Here is a 13,358-nt window from a genome sequence, read left to right on the forward strand (position 1 = left end):
CTCCCATTCATTTGGTTCTGTGTGCCCCCCCCCCCCCGTATTTGTGTGGTTCTGCCCAATTCCCCCGCATCTCACGTGGTTCAGTCCATTCACCTGCTCCCTTCAACCCTTTCCGCCCCCCCGTCTCATTGTGGTTCATTCCAGCCCTATTCCCCCCCGCCGTTTTCCACGTGGTTCAGTCCATTCATTCAATTGGTTTAACCCGCTTCCCCCTCGTTTCCCACGTGGTTCAGTCCGTCTATCCAATTGGTTAAACCCGGTTCCCCCCTCTTTTTCCACGTGGTTCAGTCCATTCATCCGATTGGTTTAACCCGATTCCTCCCCATTTTCCACGTGGTTCAGTCCATTCATCCAACCCGGTTCCTCCCCCCACACTCGCTCACCATGGTTCATTCCACCCCCCCATTTTCCACAAGGTTTGTCCCTCAAACCCCCCCCAACTCCTGCTCCAAATGGTTCCACCCTCTGAGTCATCACCCTGCGCAGGCATCTGACGTCATCTCCCTGCGCACCGTCGCGCCGCAGTGACGCCATCACCCCGCGCGGGCGCTGCCGGTGCCGTTCCAGGCCCGGAGCCCCCCATGAGCCGCCGCCGCCGCTTCGGGGACACCGAGAGCGCCCTCGCGGCCAAGCGGCGCCGTCCGGAGCTGCCGGGGGAGCCCCCGCGCCCCGACGGTACCGGGAGCACCCGGGGTGGGGTGGGGGGGTGGGGAGCTGAGGGGGAGTTTAGGCCGTGAGAACCGGGGGCGCGGGGGGGGTCCCCGGTTGGTGTGGAAGAGTCCCGGGGTCGATTTTGGGGGTCCCGGGTTCGATTTTGGGGGTCCCGGTGTCGATTTTGGGGGTCCCGGTGTGGATTTGGGGGGTCCCGGTGTGGATTTTGGGGGTCCCGGTTTGGTCCAAGTGTGGGTTTGGGGGGGTCCCGGTGTGGATTTTGTGGGTTCCGGTGGTCCTGGTGTGGATTTTGGGGGTCCCAATGTGGATTTGGGGGTCCCAGAGGGGTCCCGGTGCGGGTTTGAGGGTCCCGGTGTGGGTTTGGTGTGGACTTTGGGGGTCCTGGTGGGGTCCCGGTGGTCCCGGTGCTCCTGGTGGGGTCCCGCTGTGGATTTTGGGGTCCTGGTGTGGATTTGGGGGGTCCCGGTGTGGATTTTGGGGGTCCCGGTGTCGATTTTGGGGGTCCTAGTGTCGATTTTGGGGGTCCCGGTGTGGATGTGGGGATCCCAGAGGGGTCCCGGTGCGGGTTTGAGGGTCTCGGTGTGGGTTTGGTGTGGATTTTGGGGGGTCCTGGTGTGGATTTTGGGGTCCCGATGTGGATTTGGGGGGTCCCGGTGTGGATTTTGGGGCCCTGACCCCTCGTTTTCCCCCTGCCCAGGCAGCCCCGCCGGGGTCGAGGCCGCTCTCGGCGCCGTTTCCGCGCTGTTCCCGCGGCGCCTGTTCGGGGACGCGCTGCCGCCCCTGGTGCTGCGGCATCAGCTCTACAGCCTGGTGGGGGACAGGACGGCCGTGGATCGGCACCTGGTGAGGAACCTGACACCCCAAAATATACATTGAGAGCCCCAAAATCCCCAAAATCACCCCCAAAATCCACACGGGAACCCCCAAACCGCCACCAATGGTGCTGCGGCATCAGCTCTACAGCCTGGTGGGGGACAGGACGGCCGTGGATCGGCACCTGGTGAGGAACCTGAGACCCCAAAATATTCATTGGGACCCCAAAATCCCCAAAATCCACCCCAAAATCCACACGGGAACCCCCAAACTGCCGCCCCTGGTGCTGCGGCATCAGCTCTACAGCCTGGTGGGGGACAGGACGGCCGTGGATCGGCACCTGGTGAGGAACCTGACACCCCAAAATATACACTGGGAACCCCAAAATATACATTGGGACTCCTAAATATACACTGGGAACCCAGAATATTCTCTGGGACCCCCAAAATCCACACTGGGAACCCCAAAATATACACTGGGAACCCCAAAATCCACACCGGCACCTGGTGAGAACCCCAGGAACCCCAAAAATACACACTGGGAACCCTAAAATACACACTGGGAACCCCAAAATACACACTGGGACCCACAGAATCCACACCAGAACCCCCAAACTGACATCAGGACCCCGAAAACCACACCAGGACCTCACTGGGACCCCCAAAACCCACACCAGGACCTCCAAACTGACACCAGGACCCCCAAATCCACACTGGGACCCCAGATCCACACCAGGACCCCCAAAACCACACCGGGACCCCACCAGAACCCCAAAATCCACATCAGGACCCCCCAGGAAACCCCCCCAGGACCCCCAAATCCACATCTGCATCCCTAAAATCCACACCAGGACCCTCAAACCGATATCAGGACCCCCAAATCCACACTGAGACCTCACTGGGTCCCCCCAAATCCACATGAGGACCCCACCAGGACCCCCAAATCCACACCGGGACCCCCAGATCCACACCAGGACCCTCAAAACCACACCAGGACCCCACCAGAACCCCAAAATCCACACTGGGACCCCCCAGGAAACCCCCCCAGGACCCCCAAATCCACACCTGCATCCCCAAAATTCACACCAGGACCCTCAAACCGATATCAGGACCCCCAAAACCACACTGAGACCTCACTGGGTCCCTCCAAATCCACACGAGGACCCCACCAGGACCCCCAAATCCACACCGGGACCCCCAGATCCACACCAGGACCCCCAAATCCACACCGGGACCCCACCAGAACCCCAAAATCCACACCGGGACCCCCCAGGAAACCCCCCCAGGACCCCCAAACCCCCACCTGTAGCCCCAAAATTCACACTGGGACCCCTGAACCCACACTGGGACCCCCCAAAAACCCCCCCAGGACCCCCAAACCCACACCTGCATCCCCAAAATCCTCACCGGGACCCTCAACCCCACTCCAGGACCCCCAAAATCCACACCAGGACCCCCAGCCCCACCCCAGGACCCCCCCCACCGTGCTGACCCCCGTTTTTTTCCCGTTTTTCCCCATTTTTCCCCCAGAACCGGCTCCGTGACGAGGGCCGGGTGCGGCTGCTGCACCTGGGGCTGGGCCCGGACACGCTCGGGGTCGTCAGCCTGGAGCTGTACCGGGAGAAGGTGCCGGAAACGGGACCCCCGTGACCCCCCCGTGACCCCTCTGTGACCCTCCTGGTGACCCCTGACCCCTCTGGTGACCCCTCCAGTGACCCCCAACCAGGTTTTGGTGGCCTTGTCCCCCTCTGACCCCGCCTGCAGTGACCCCAATAACCTCTGACCCCTGGGTGACCCCTTGGTGATTCCTGACCCCCCCTACCCCACCCAGTGACCCCAATAACCTCTGACCCCCAGGTGACCCCTCAGTGACCCCTGTCCTGCCCCCCCCCCCTTCACCCAGTGACCCCAATAACCTCTGACCCCCGGGTGACCCCTCAGTGACCCCTGTCCTGTCCCCCCCCCCTCAGGTCCTTGCAGCCATGTCCGGGTCCCCCCCCATGAGCCCTGATTGTCCCAATGACCCCTGACCCCAATGACCCCTGACCCCTCAGTGACCCCAATGACCCCTCGATGACCCCAATGTCCGTCTGTCCCTCCCCAGGTCCCGGCAGCCATGTCCAGGTCCCCCCAGGAACACTGAGCCCCACAATGACCCCTGACCCCAATGACCCCCCGGTGACCCCAATGACCCCTGGATGACCTCTGACCTCTGTCCTGTCCCCCCCCCCCAGGTGCTGGCGGCCGTGTCGGGGTCCCCGCGGGAGCCGCTGGTTCGGCGATTCCTGGAGGCCGCGGTGGCCGCGAGCCCCGAGCTGGGCTACGAACGGAGCGGGATGGGAGAGAGGGGGTTCGGGGATAAGGACATCACGTACGGACGGACAGACGGACACTGAGGGGACAGACAGACTGCCTGGGGTCATGGGGACAGCCCCGAGCTGGGCTACGAACGGAGCGGGATGGGAGAGAGAGGGTTCGGGGACAAGGACATCACGTACGGACAGACAGACGGACAGACGGACACTGAGGGGACAGACAGACAGACAGATGGACATGGGGACAGCCCCGAGCTGGGCTACGAACGGAGCGGGATGGGAGAGAGGGGGTTTGGAGATAAGGACATCACGTACGGACAGACAGACGGACACTGAGGGGACAGACAGACAGGCTGGGGACACGGCGACAGACAGACAGACAGCCCCGAGCTGGGCTACGAACGGAGCGGGATGGGAGAGAGGGGGTTCGGGGATAAGGACATCACGTACGGACAGACAGACGGACACTGAGGGGACAGACGGACAGACAGACAGCCCCGAGCTGGGCTATGAATGGAGCGGGATGGGAGAGAGGGGGTTTGGGGATAAAGATATCACGTACGGACAGACAGACGGACACTGGGACAGGCTGGGGACACGGGGACAGACAGACAGACAGGCTGGGGTCATGGGGACAGACAGACAGATGGACATGGGGACAGCCCCGAGCTGGGCTACAAACGGAGTGGATGGAGAGAGGGGTTCGGGATAAGGACACAGTACGACAGACAGACGGACACTGAGGGGACAGACAGACAGTGGGGAAGGGGAAGACAGACAGACAACAGCCGAGGGGTACGACGGAGGGGATGGAGAGGGGGTTCGGGGATAAAGATATCACGTACGGACAGACAGACAGATGGACAGATGGACAGACTGCCTGGGGACAGCCTGGGGTCATGGGGACAGACAGACAGGCTGGGGACAGACAGACAGACAGACAGACAGCCCCGAGCTGGGCTACGAACGGAGCGGGATGGGAGAGAGGGGGTTCGGGGATAAGGACATCACGTACGGACAGACAGACAGATGGACAGACTGCCTGGGGTCATGGGGACAGACAGACAGACAGACAGACAGACAGACAGCCCCGAGCTGGGCTACGAACGGAGCGGGATGGGGGAGAGAGGGGCTTTGGAGATAAGGACATCACGTACGGACAGACAGACAGACACTGAGGGGACAGACAGACAGCCTGGGGACACGGGGACAGACAGACAGCCCCGAGCTGGGCTACGAACGGAGCGGGATGGGAGAGAGGGGGTTCGGGGATAAGGACATCACGTACGGACAGACAGACAGATGGACAGGCTGGGGACACGGGGACAGACAGACAGGGAACAGACAGACAGACAGACAGCCCGGGGATGGGAGAGAGAGAGGATTTGGGGACAGGGACATCACGTACGGACGGACAGACGGACACTGAGGGGACAGACAGACAGACAGACAGACAGACAGCCCGGGGATGGGAGAGAGGGAGGATTTGGGGACAGGGACATCACGTACGGACGGACAGACGGACACTGCGGGGGGACAGGGGGACACCGGGATGGGGTTGGGGGTCCCTGAGGTGAATTTGGGATTTGGGGAGGGTGTCTGGGCAGGGGTCCCTGGGGGTCTCATTTCCCCCCATTGTCCCCCTCCCCGGGCAGTCGGTGAATTTGGGGGTCCCTGGGTTATCTCTGGGGGTCTCCCATCCCCATTTCCCTCCTCCGCAGGCAGTTGGTGAATTTGGGGGTCCCTGGGGGGGTCTATGGGGGTCTCCCATCCCCATTTCCCCCTCCCCAGGCAGTTGGTGAATTTGGGGGTCTCTGGGTTATCCCTGGGGGTCTCCCATCCCCATTTCCCCCCTCCCCAGGCAGTTGGTGGCTTTGGGGGCTCTCTGGGGGTCTCTGGGGGTCTCTGGGTTATCCCTGGGGGTCCCCGGGGGTCTCCCATCCCCATTTTGTGCCCCCTCCCCAGGCAGTTGGTGAATTTGGGGGTCTCTGGGGGGGTCTCTGGGGTCTCCCATCCCCATTTCCCCATTTCCCACTCCCCAGGCAGTTGGTGAATTTGGGGGTCCCCGGGGGTCTTCCATCCCCATTTCGTGTCCCCTCCCCAGGCAGTTGGTGAATTTGGGGGTCTCTGGGTTAATTTTGGGGGTCCCCGGGGGTCTCCATCCCCATCTCCCCCCTCCGCAGGCAGTTGGTGAATTTGGGGGTCCCTGGGGGGGTCCCCGGGGGTCTCCATCCCCATTTCCTGCCCCCTCCGCAGGCAGTTGGTGAATTTGGGGGTCTCTGGGAGGGTCTCTGGGGGTCTCCATCCCCATTTTCTCCCCCCTCCGCAGGCAGTTGGTGGCCGCCGGGCTCCTCACCGTCCGTGACGCCGGCAGTTGGTGGCTGGCCGTGCCGGGGGCCGGGCGCTTCGTCCGGGCGCTCATCCGGGGTGAGTGACCCCCGAGTGACCCCTGAGTGACCCCTGAGTGACCCCCGAGTGACCCCTGAGTGACCCCTGTGACCTCTGTGTGACCCCTCAGGCCGCCGGGCCCTGCTGTCCCTCATCAAACGCTCCCGGCACCGCCAGGTTCCACTGCGGGACCTCGAGGGTCTCAGAGCCCCCTGAGTGACCCCTGAGTGACCCCTGAGTGACCCCCGAGTGACCCCTGTGACCCCTGAGTGACCCCTGTGACCCCTGAGTGACCCCTGTGACCCCTGTGTGACCCTCAGGCCGCCGGGCCGTCCTGGCTCTCATCAAACGCTCCCGGCACCGCCAGGTTCCACTGCGGGACCTCGAGGGTCTCAGAGCCCCCTGAGTGACCCCTGAGTGACCCCTATGACCCCTGAGTGACCCCTGTGACCTCTCTGTGACCCCCCAGGCCGCCGGGCCGTCCTGGCTCTCATCAAACGCTCCCGGCACCGCCAGGTTCCACTGCGGGACCTCGAGGGGCTCCGAGCCCCCTGAGTGACCCCTGAGTGACCCCTGAGTGACCCCTGTGACCTCTGTGTGACCCCCCAGGCCGCCGGGCCGTCCTGGCTCTCATCAAACGCTCCCGGCACCGTCAGGTTCCACTGCGGGACCTCGAGGGGCTCAGAGCCCCCTGAGTGACCCTGAGTGACCCCTGTGTGACCTCTCTGTGACCCCTCAGGCCGCCGGGCCGTCCTGGCTCTCATCAAACGCTCCCGGCACCGCCAGGTTCCGCTCAGGGACCTCGAGGGGCTCAGAGCCCCCTGAGTGACCCCTGAGTGACCCCTGTGACCTCTGTGTGACCCCTCAGGCCGCCGGGCCCTGCTGTCCCTCATCAAACGCTCCCGGCACCGCCAGGTTCCACTGCGGGACCTCGAGGGTCTCAGAGCCCCCCCGGGCGCCGCTCTGGGGGTCCCGTTCCTGCTGCACGACCTGCTGGGGGAGGGGCGGCTGCTGAGGTGAGTGACCCTGAGTGACCCTGAGTGACCACTGACCTGTGAGTGACCACTGAGTGACCACGGAGTGACTGCTGATCAATGATCACTGAGCCATGAGTGACCAATGAGTGACCAATGAGTGACCAGTGAGTGACCAATGAGTGAGTGCTGCACGGCCTGCTGGGGGAGGGGCGGCTGCTGAGGTGAGTGACCCTGAGTGACCACTGAGTGACCACTGAGTGACCACTGACCATTGAGTGACCGCTGATCAATGATCACTGAGCCCTGAGTGACCAATGAGTGACCACTGACCAGGAGTGACCCTGAGTGACCACTGAGTGACCACTGACCCTGAGTGACCAATGACCATCAGTGACCAGTGAGTGAGTGCTGCACGACCTGCTGGGGGAGGGGCGGCTGCTGAGGTGAGTGACCCTGAGTGACCAATGACCCTGAGTGACCAATGAGTGACCAATGAGTGACCACTGACCATTGAGTGACCAATGACCATCAGTGACCAGTGAGTGAGTGCTGCACGACCTGCTGGGGGAGGGGCGGCTGCTGCGGTGAGTGACCCTGAGTGACCCTGAGTGACCACTGAGTGACCACTGACCATTGAGTGACCACTGAGTGACCACTGACCAGTGAGTGACCAGTGAGTGAGTGCTGCACGACCTGCTGGGGGAGTGGCGGCTGCAAAGGTGAGTGTCCCTGAGTGACCAGTGAGTGACCAGTGAGTGACCACTGACCAATGAGTGACCAGGGAGTGACCACTGAGTGACCGCTGATCAATGATCACTGAACCATGAGTGACCAATGAGTGAGAGCTGCACGACCTGCTGGGGGAGGGGCGGCTGCTGAGGTGAGTGACCCTGGGTGACCTTGAGTGACCCTGAGTGACCACTGAGTGACCACTGACCATTGAGTGACCAATGAGAGACCCCTGAGTGACCACTGACCATTGAGTGACCAATGAGAGACCACTGAGTGACCAGTGAGTGAGTGCTGCACGACCTGCTGGGGGAGGGGCGGCTGCTGAGGTGAGTGACCACTGAGTGACCCTGAGTGACCCTGAGTGACCACTGAGTGACCACTTACCTGTGAGTGACCAGTGAGTGACCACTGACCTGTGAGTGACCCTGAGTGACCACTGAGTGACCAATGAGTGACTGCTGCACGACCTGCTGGGGGAGGGGCAGCTGCTGAGGTGAGTGACCCTGAGTGACCACTGACCCTGAGTGACCCCTGAGTGACCCTGAGTGACCAATGAGTGACCACTGACCATTGAGTGACCACTGATCAATGATCACTGAGCCATGAGTGACCAGTGGGTGACCAGTGAGTGAGCACTGAGTGACCACTGATCAATGAGTGACCACTGAGTGACCACTGATCAATGAGTGACCACTGAGTGACCACTGAGTGACCACTGACCAATGAGTGACTGCTGCACGACCTGCTGGGGGAGGGGCGGCTGCTGCAGTGAGTGACCAATGGGTGACCAATGAGTGACCCTGAGTGACCCCTGATGTCAGAGTGACCCCTGCCTGACCTCTGACCCTTCTGACCCCACAGTGTCCCCTCCGCCGCCGGCCCCCTGCTGCGATTGGCCGACCCCTGACCTCTGACCCAAGACCGGATCTTCCTGAGGAGATTTCCCGCCAAATTTTTGCACTAGGGCGTGGCCAGGCCTGACCACGCCTATTTAGGGCGGGGCTAAAGGGAACAAGCAATCCTTGCCTTATTTAGCCCCGCCCCCTCGGCATTCAGCCCCGCCCCCCGCGGGCCGGGGGTGTCCCCGCCCTTGGAAGGGGCGGAGCCAAGTGCAATTAAAAATAAAATTATTAAAATACGAGTCAATAAAATGAAAATTAATAAAATGAAAATTAATAAAATAAAAATCAAGAAAGTGCAGTAACAATGAAATTAAAATCAATAAAAACCCACAATCGATAAAATCCAGAATCAAAAAAAAACAGAATCGATAAAACCCAAAATTCATAAAGACCAAATCAGTAAACCCGAATTAATGAACTCCAAGTCAATAATTCCTAAGTTATTAAAATCCCTCCGTTTCCAAAAATTAAATTTTTTTTTAATACCTGCGGTCCCCACCCCGCGCGGGCATTGCCGTTTTAAGGCCTCCCCTTTTCCCCTCCATCGCCGCTTTAAGAGCAAGCCCCGCCCAGGCCCGGCTCGCGGCGCTTCCGGTGTCTCTTAAAGGGGCCGCGATGGGCGCGGGGCGGGCGCCGCCGCCGCCGCTCTTCCTCCTCCTCCTCCTCATCCTCGGCCTGTTCGCGGCCGGCGCCGCCGCGCGATGGGTGGCGACCCCCGAGACGGTACCGAGACCCCCCCGCCCGGGTTAAACCAAATAATCCCCCGGGAACGTCCCCGGGAACCGCGCGGGGCTTCCGTTAGAGAGCCCCGCCCTCAGCACCGGAACGGGGGCGGGACCGGAGAAACCCCTCAGAGACCCTCAGGGAGTACCGGAGACCCCTCAGGGACACCCGGGGACCCTCAGGGAGCATCGGAGACCCCTCAGGGACACCCGGGGCCCCGTCAGGGACCCTCAGGGAGCACCGGGGACCCCTCAGGGACCCTCAGGGACCCTCAGGGAGCACCGGAGACACCTCAGAGACCCCTCAGGGAGCACCGGGGATCGTCAGAGACCCCTCAGGGATCGTCAAAGACCCCCGGGGACCCCTCAGAGACCCCTCAGGGAGCATCGGAGACCACTCAGGGACACCCGGGGACCCCTCAGGGAGCACCGGAGACACCCAGAGACCCCTCAGAGACCCCCGGGGACCCCTCAGGGACCCTCAGAGAGCACCGGGGACACCTCAGGGACCACCCAGGGATACCCAGAGACCCCTCAGAGACCCCCGGGGACCCCCCAAGGATTCGCCCAGTGCCTCTCCCAAACCCCCCTTCCCTCTCCCCGCCCCCCCCGAGTCCCCCACATCCGATCATTGCCCCCCCTCATCACTGCGACCCCTCCCCAATTTCCCCCAGGACCTCTTCCCACCCTTCTTGGGACCCCTCCCCACGCCCCCTGACCCATTTTCCCAGGTGCACCCCCGCGTGGTGCGCGAGCAGGTGCTGTGGGTTCCCCCTCCCCAATTCCCCCACGCCCCCTGACCATTTCCCCCTCCCCATTTTCCCAGGTGCGCCCCGCGTGGTGCGCGAGCAGGTGCTGTGGGACCCCTCCCCAATTCCCCCCAGGACCCTTCCCCACCTTTAGGACCCCTCCCCAATTCCCCCTTGGGACGCCCCCTGACCCATTTCCCCCATCCATTCCCAGGTGCGCCCCCGCGTGGTGCGCGAGCAGCTGCTGTGGGTTCCCCCTCCCCAATTCCCCCTTGGGACGCCCCCTGACCCATTTCCCCCTATTCCCAGGTGCGCCCGCGCGTGGTGCACGAGCAGGTGCTGTGAGACCCCTCCCCAGTTCCCCTCGGGACCCCTCCCCAATTCCCCCCTTGACTGTCCCATTCCCCCCAGGACCCCTCCCCACGCCCCCTGACCCATTTCCCCATCCCCATTTTCCAGGTGCGCCCCCGCGTGGTGCGCGAGCAGGTGCTGTGAGACCCCTCCCCAATTCCCCCAGGACCCCCTTGGGACGCCCCCTGACCCATTTCCCCATTTTCCCAGGTGCGCCCCCGCGTGGTGCGCGAGCAGCTGCTGTGGGTTCCCCCCTCTCAGGACCCCTCCCCAATTCCCCCCAGGACCCCTCCCCAATTCCCCCACGCCCCCTGACCCATTTCCCCCTTTTCCCAGGTGCGCCCCCGCGTGGTGCGCGAGCAGGTGCTGTGGGTTCCCCCCTCCCCAATTCCCCTCAGGACCCCTCCCCAATTTCCCCCAGGACCCTTCCCCACCTTTAGGACCCCTCCCCAATTCCCCCTTGGGACACCCCCTGACCCATTTCCCCATCCATTTTCCCAGGTGCGCCCCCGCGTGGTGCGCGAGCAGGTGCTGTGAGACCCCTCCCCAATTCCCCTCGGGACCCCTCCCCAATTCCCCCCCTGACTGTTCCATTCCCCTCAGGACCCCTCCCCACGCCCCCTGACCCATTTCCCCCATCCATTTTCCCAGGTGCGCCCCCGCGTGGTGCGCGAGCAGGTGCTGTGGGACCCTCCCCAATTCCCCCCAGGACCCCTCCTCAATTCCCCCAGGACCCCTCCCCAATATCCCCTCCCTCCCCAGGACGCCCCCTGACCCATTTTCCCCCCTATTCCCAGGTGCGCCCCCGCGTGGTGCGCGAGCAGGTGCTGTGGGTTCCCCCCAGGACCCCTTCCCAAATCCCCCTGACCCATTTCCCTCCTCCAGGACCCCTCCCCAGGACACCCCCTGACCCATTTCCCCCATCCATTCCCAGGTGCGCCCCCGCGTGGTGCGCGAGCAGGTGCTGTGGGTCAGCGGGGGCTCGCAGCCGCCGGGGGTCCCGCTCCCCGTTCCCGGCGGGTCCCCGCCGCTGTCGCCGCCCTTCCGGGGGGGCGTGCACACGTTCCGGGTGCCGCTGCTGGCCGCCCCCGCGGGGGGGGCGCTGCTGGCCTGCGCCGAGGGCCGCAAGCGCTCCGCGGCCGACGTGGGCGCCAAGATCATCGCGTGCCGCCGCTCCGCCGACGGAGGTGGGGGGCGAATTGGGGAGGGGGGCAAATGGGGGGGGGTCGGAGAGAAATGGGGAGGGGTCTTGGAGGGGTTGGGGGGGGATTTTGGGGGGATCTGAGAGGGGTTCGGGAGGGTTTGGGGGCTCTGGGGGGCTCTAGGAGGGGTTGGGGGGTCTGGGGGGGCTCTAGGAGGGGTTGGGGGTCTCTCACCTGTCCCCCCCATTCACAGGTGCCACCTGGGGCCCCACGCAGGTGGTGGGGAATGGGGAGGGGTCAGGGGTCTCTAGGTTATTTTAGGGGGGGGTCTCTCACCTGTCCCCCCCCCATTCACAGGTGCCACCTGGGGCCCCACGCAGGTGGTGGCCGATGACGGCTGGGGGGGGACAGGGCTGGGGGTCCCTGGGTTGTTCTGGGGGGTCTCTAGAATGGGTTGGGGGTCTCTCACCTGTCCCCCCCCTCTCGCAGGTGCCACCTGGGGCCCCACGCAGGTGGGGCTGGGGGTCTCTCAGGGATCTTTGGGGATCTCTGGGGGTCCATGGGTTGTTCTGGGGGTTCTCTAGAATGGGTTGGGGGTCTCTCACCTGTCCCCCCCTCTCGCAGGTGCCACCTGGGGCCCCACGCAGGTGGTGGCCGATGACGGCTGGGGGGCAATGGGGGTCTCTAGGAGGGGTTGGGGGTCCATGGGGTCCCTGGGTTGTTTTGGGGGGGTCTCTGGGGGGTCTCTCACCTGTCCCCCCCCTCTCGCAGGTGCCACCTGGGGCCCCACGCAGGTGGTGGGGAATGGGGAGGGGTTGGGGGTCCCTGGGTTTTTTTGGGGAGGGGTCTCTCACCTGTCCCCCCCCCTCAATTCACAGGTGCCACCTGGGGCCCCACGCAGGTGGTGGCCGATGACGGCTGGGGGGGGACAGGGCTGGGGGTCTCTCAGGGATCTTTGGGGATCTCTGGGGGTCCTTGGGTTGTTCTGGGAGGTCTCTAGGAGGGGTCGGGGGTCTCTGGGGGTCTCTCACCTGTCCCCCCCCTCTCGCAGGTGCCACCTGGGGCCCCACGCAGGTGGTGGCCGATGACGGCTGGGGGGGGGACGGGCTGAGCCTGGGGGCGCTGCTGGCGCCGGGGGGGGGGCAGGAGGTGCTGCTGCTCTTTGCCCGCTGCGCCCACCCCCCCCAGGCCTGCGGACCCCCCGCCACCCTCCTGCTGCGCTCCCCCGACGGGGGGCGCTCCTGGGGACCCCCCCAGAACCTCTCGGACGTGGTGGGGGGCGAGGTGTTCGCCCCCGGGCCCGGCTCCGGCATCCAGGTGAGGTTTGGGGGTGGTTTGGGGTGGTCTGGAGGGGTCTGAGGGGTTTTTGGGGTGGTCTGGAGGGGTCTGGGGGGTATTTGGGGGGTCTGGAGGGGGTTCTGGGGGATATTTGGGGGCGTTTTGGGGGGTTTGGGGTGGTCTGGAGGGGTCTGGGGGCTTTTTGGGGGGTCTTGGGGTGGTCTATGGGGGGTTTGGGGGGGTCCTGGGGGGGTATTTGGGGGGGTCTAGAGGGGGTTCTGGGGGGTATTTGGGGGGGTTTGGGGTGGTCTGGAGGGG

General features: G+C 63.9%; 2 protein-coding genes across 2 annotated transcripts; both read left to right on the forward strand.

Moving 5' to 3' along the window:
- The first annotated feature begins 49 nt into the window (after nt 1–49).
- LOC135441419 (inactive serine/threonine-protein kinase 19-like) lies at nt 50–9,037 on the forward strand. Its single transcript, XM_064700967.1, has 7 exons — nt 50–675; nt 1,370–1,515; nt 3,015–3,110; nt 3,719–3,855; nt 6,129–6,226; nt 7,056–7,203; nt 8,758–9,037. The coding sequence occupies exons 1-7, from the start codon at nt 582–584 to the stop codon at nt 8,801–8,803; spliced, it is 765 nt and encodes a 254-aa protein (XP_064557037.1). The 5' UTR covers nt 50–581; the 3' UTR covers nt 8,804–9,037.
- Nucleotides 9,038–9,322: 285 nt separating this feature from the next.
- Nucleotides 9,323–13,079, forward strand: LOC135441418 (sialidase-1-like; the record flags this gene model as incomplete). The annotated part of the gene is made up of 3 exons (XM_064700966.1): nt 9,323–9,521; nt 11,555–11,807; nt 12,814–13,079. Coding segments are annotated over exons 1-3 (627 nt in total), but the record flags the coding sequence as incomplete, so codon positions are not given.
- Between the last annotated feature and the right edge of the window lie 279 nt (nt 13,080–13,358).

This window comes from Zonotrichia leucophrys, unplaced genomic scaffold, assembly GCF_028769735.1.
Source record: "Zonotrichia leucophrys gambelii isolate GWCS_2022_RI unplaced genomic scaffold, RI_Zleu_2.0 Scaffold_285_66912, whole genome shotgun sequence".
Lineage (NCBI taxonomy): Eukaryota > Metazoa > Chordata > Aves > Passeriformes > Passerellidae > Zonotrichia > Zonotrichia leucophrys.

What these genes read in the sequence shown, in the direction of transcription:
- LOC135441419 (XM_064700967.1), top strand. Translation starts at nt 582, where the DNA reads ATGAGCCGCCGCCGCCGCTTCGGGGACACCGAGAGCGCCCTCGCGGCC. An exon ending in CGTCCGGGCGCTCATCCGGG is followed by an intron (nt 6,227 to 7,055) that starts GTGAGTGACCCC and finishes GTGACCCCTCAG; the next exon opens with GCCGCCGGGCCCTGCTGTCC. An exon ending in GGGGAGGGGCGGCTGCTGAG is followed by an intron (nt 7,204 to 8,757) that starts GTGAGTGACCCT and finishes CTGACCCCACAG; the next exon opens with TGTCCCCTCCGCCGCCGGCC.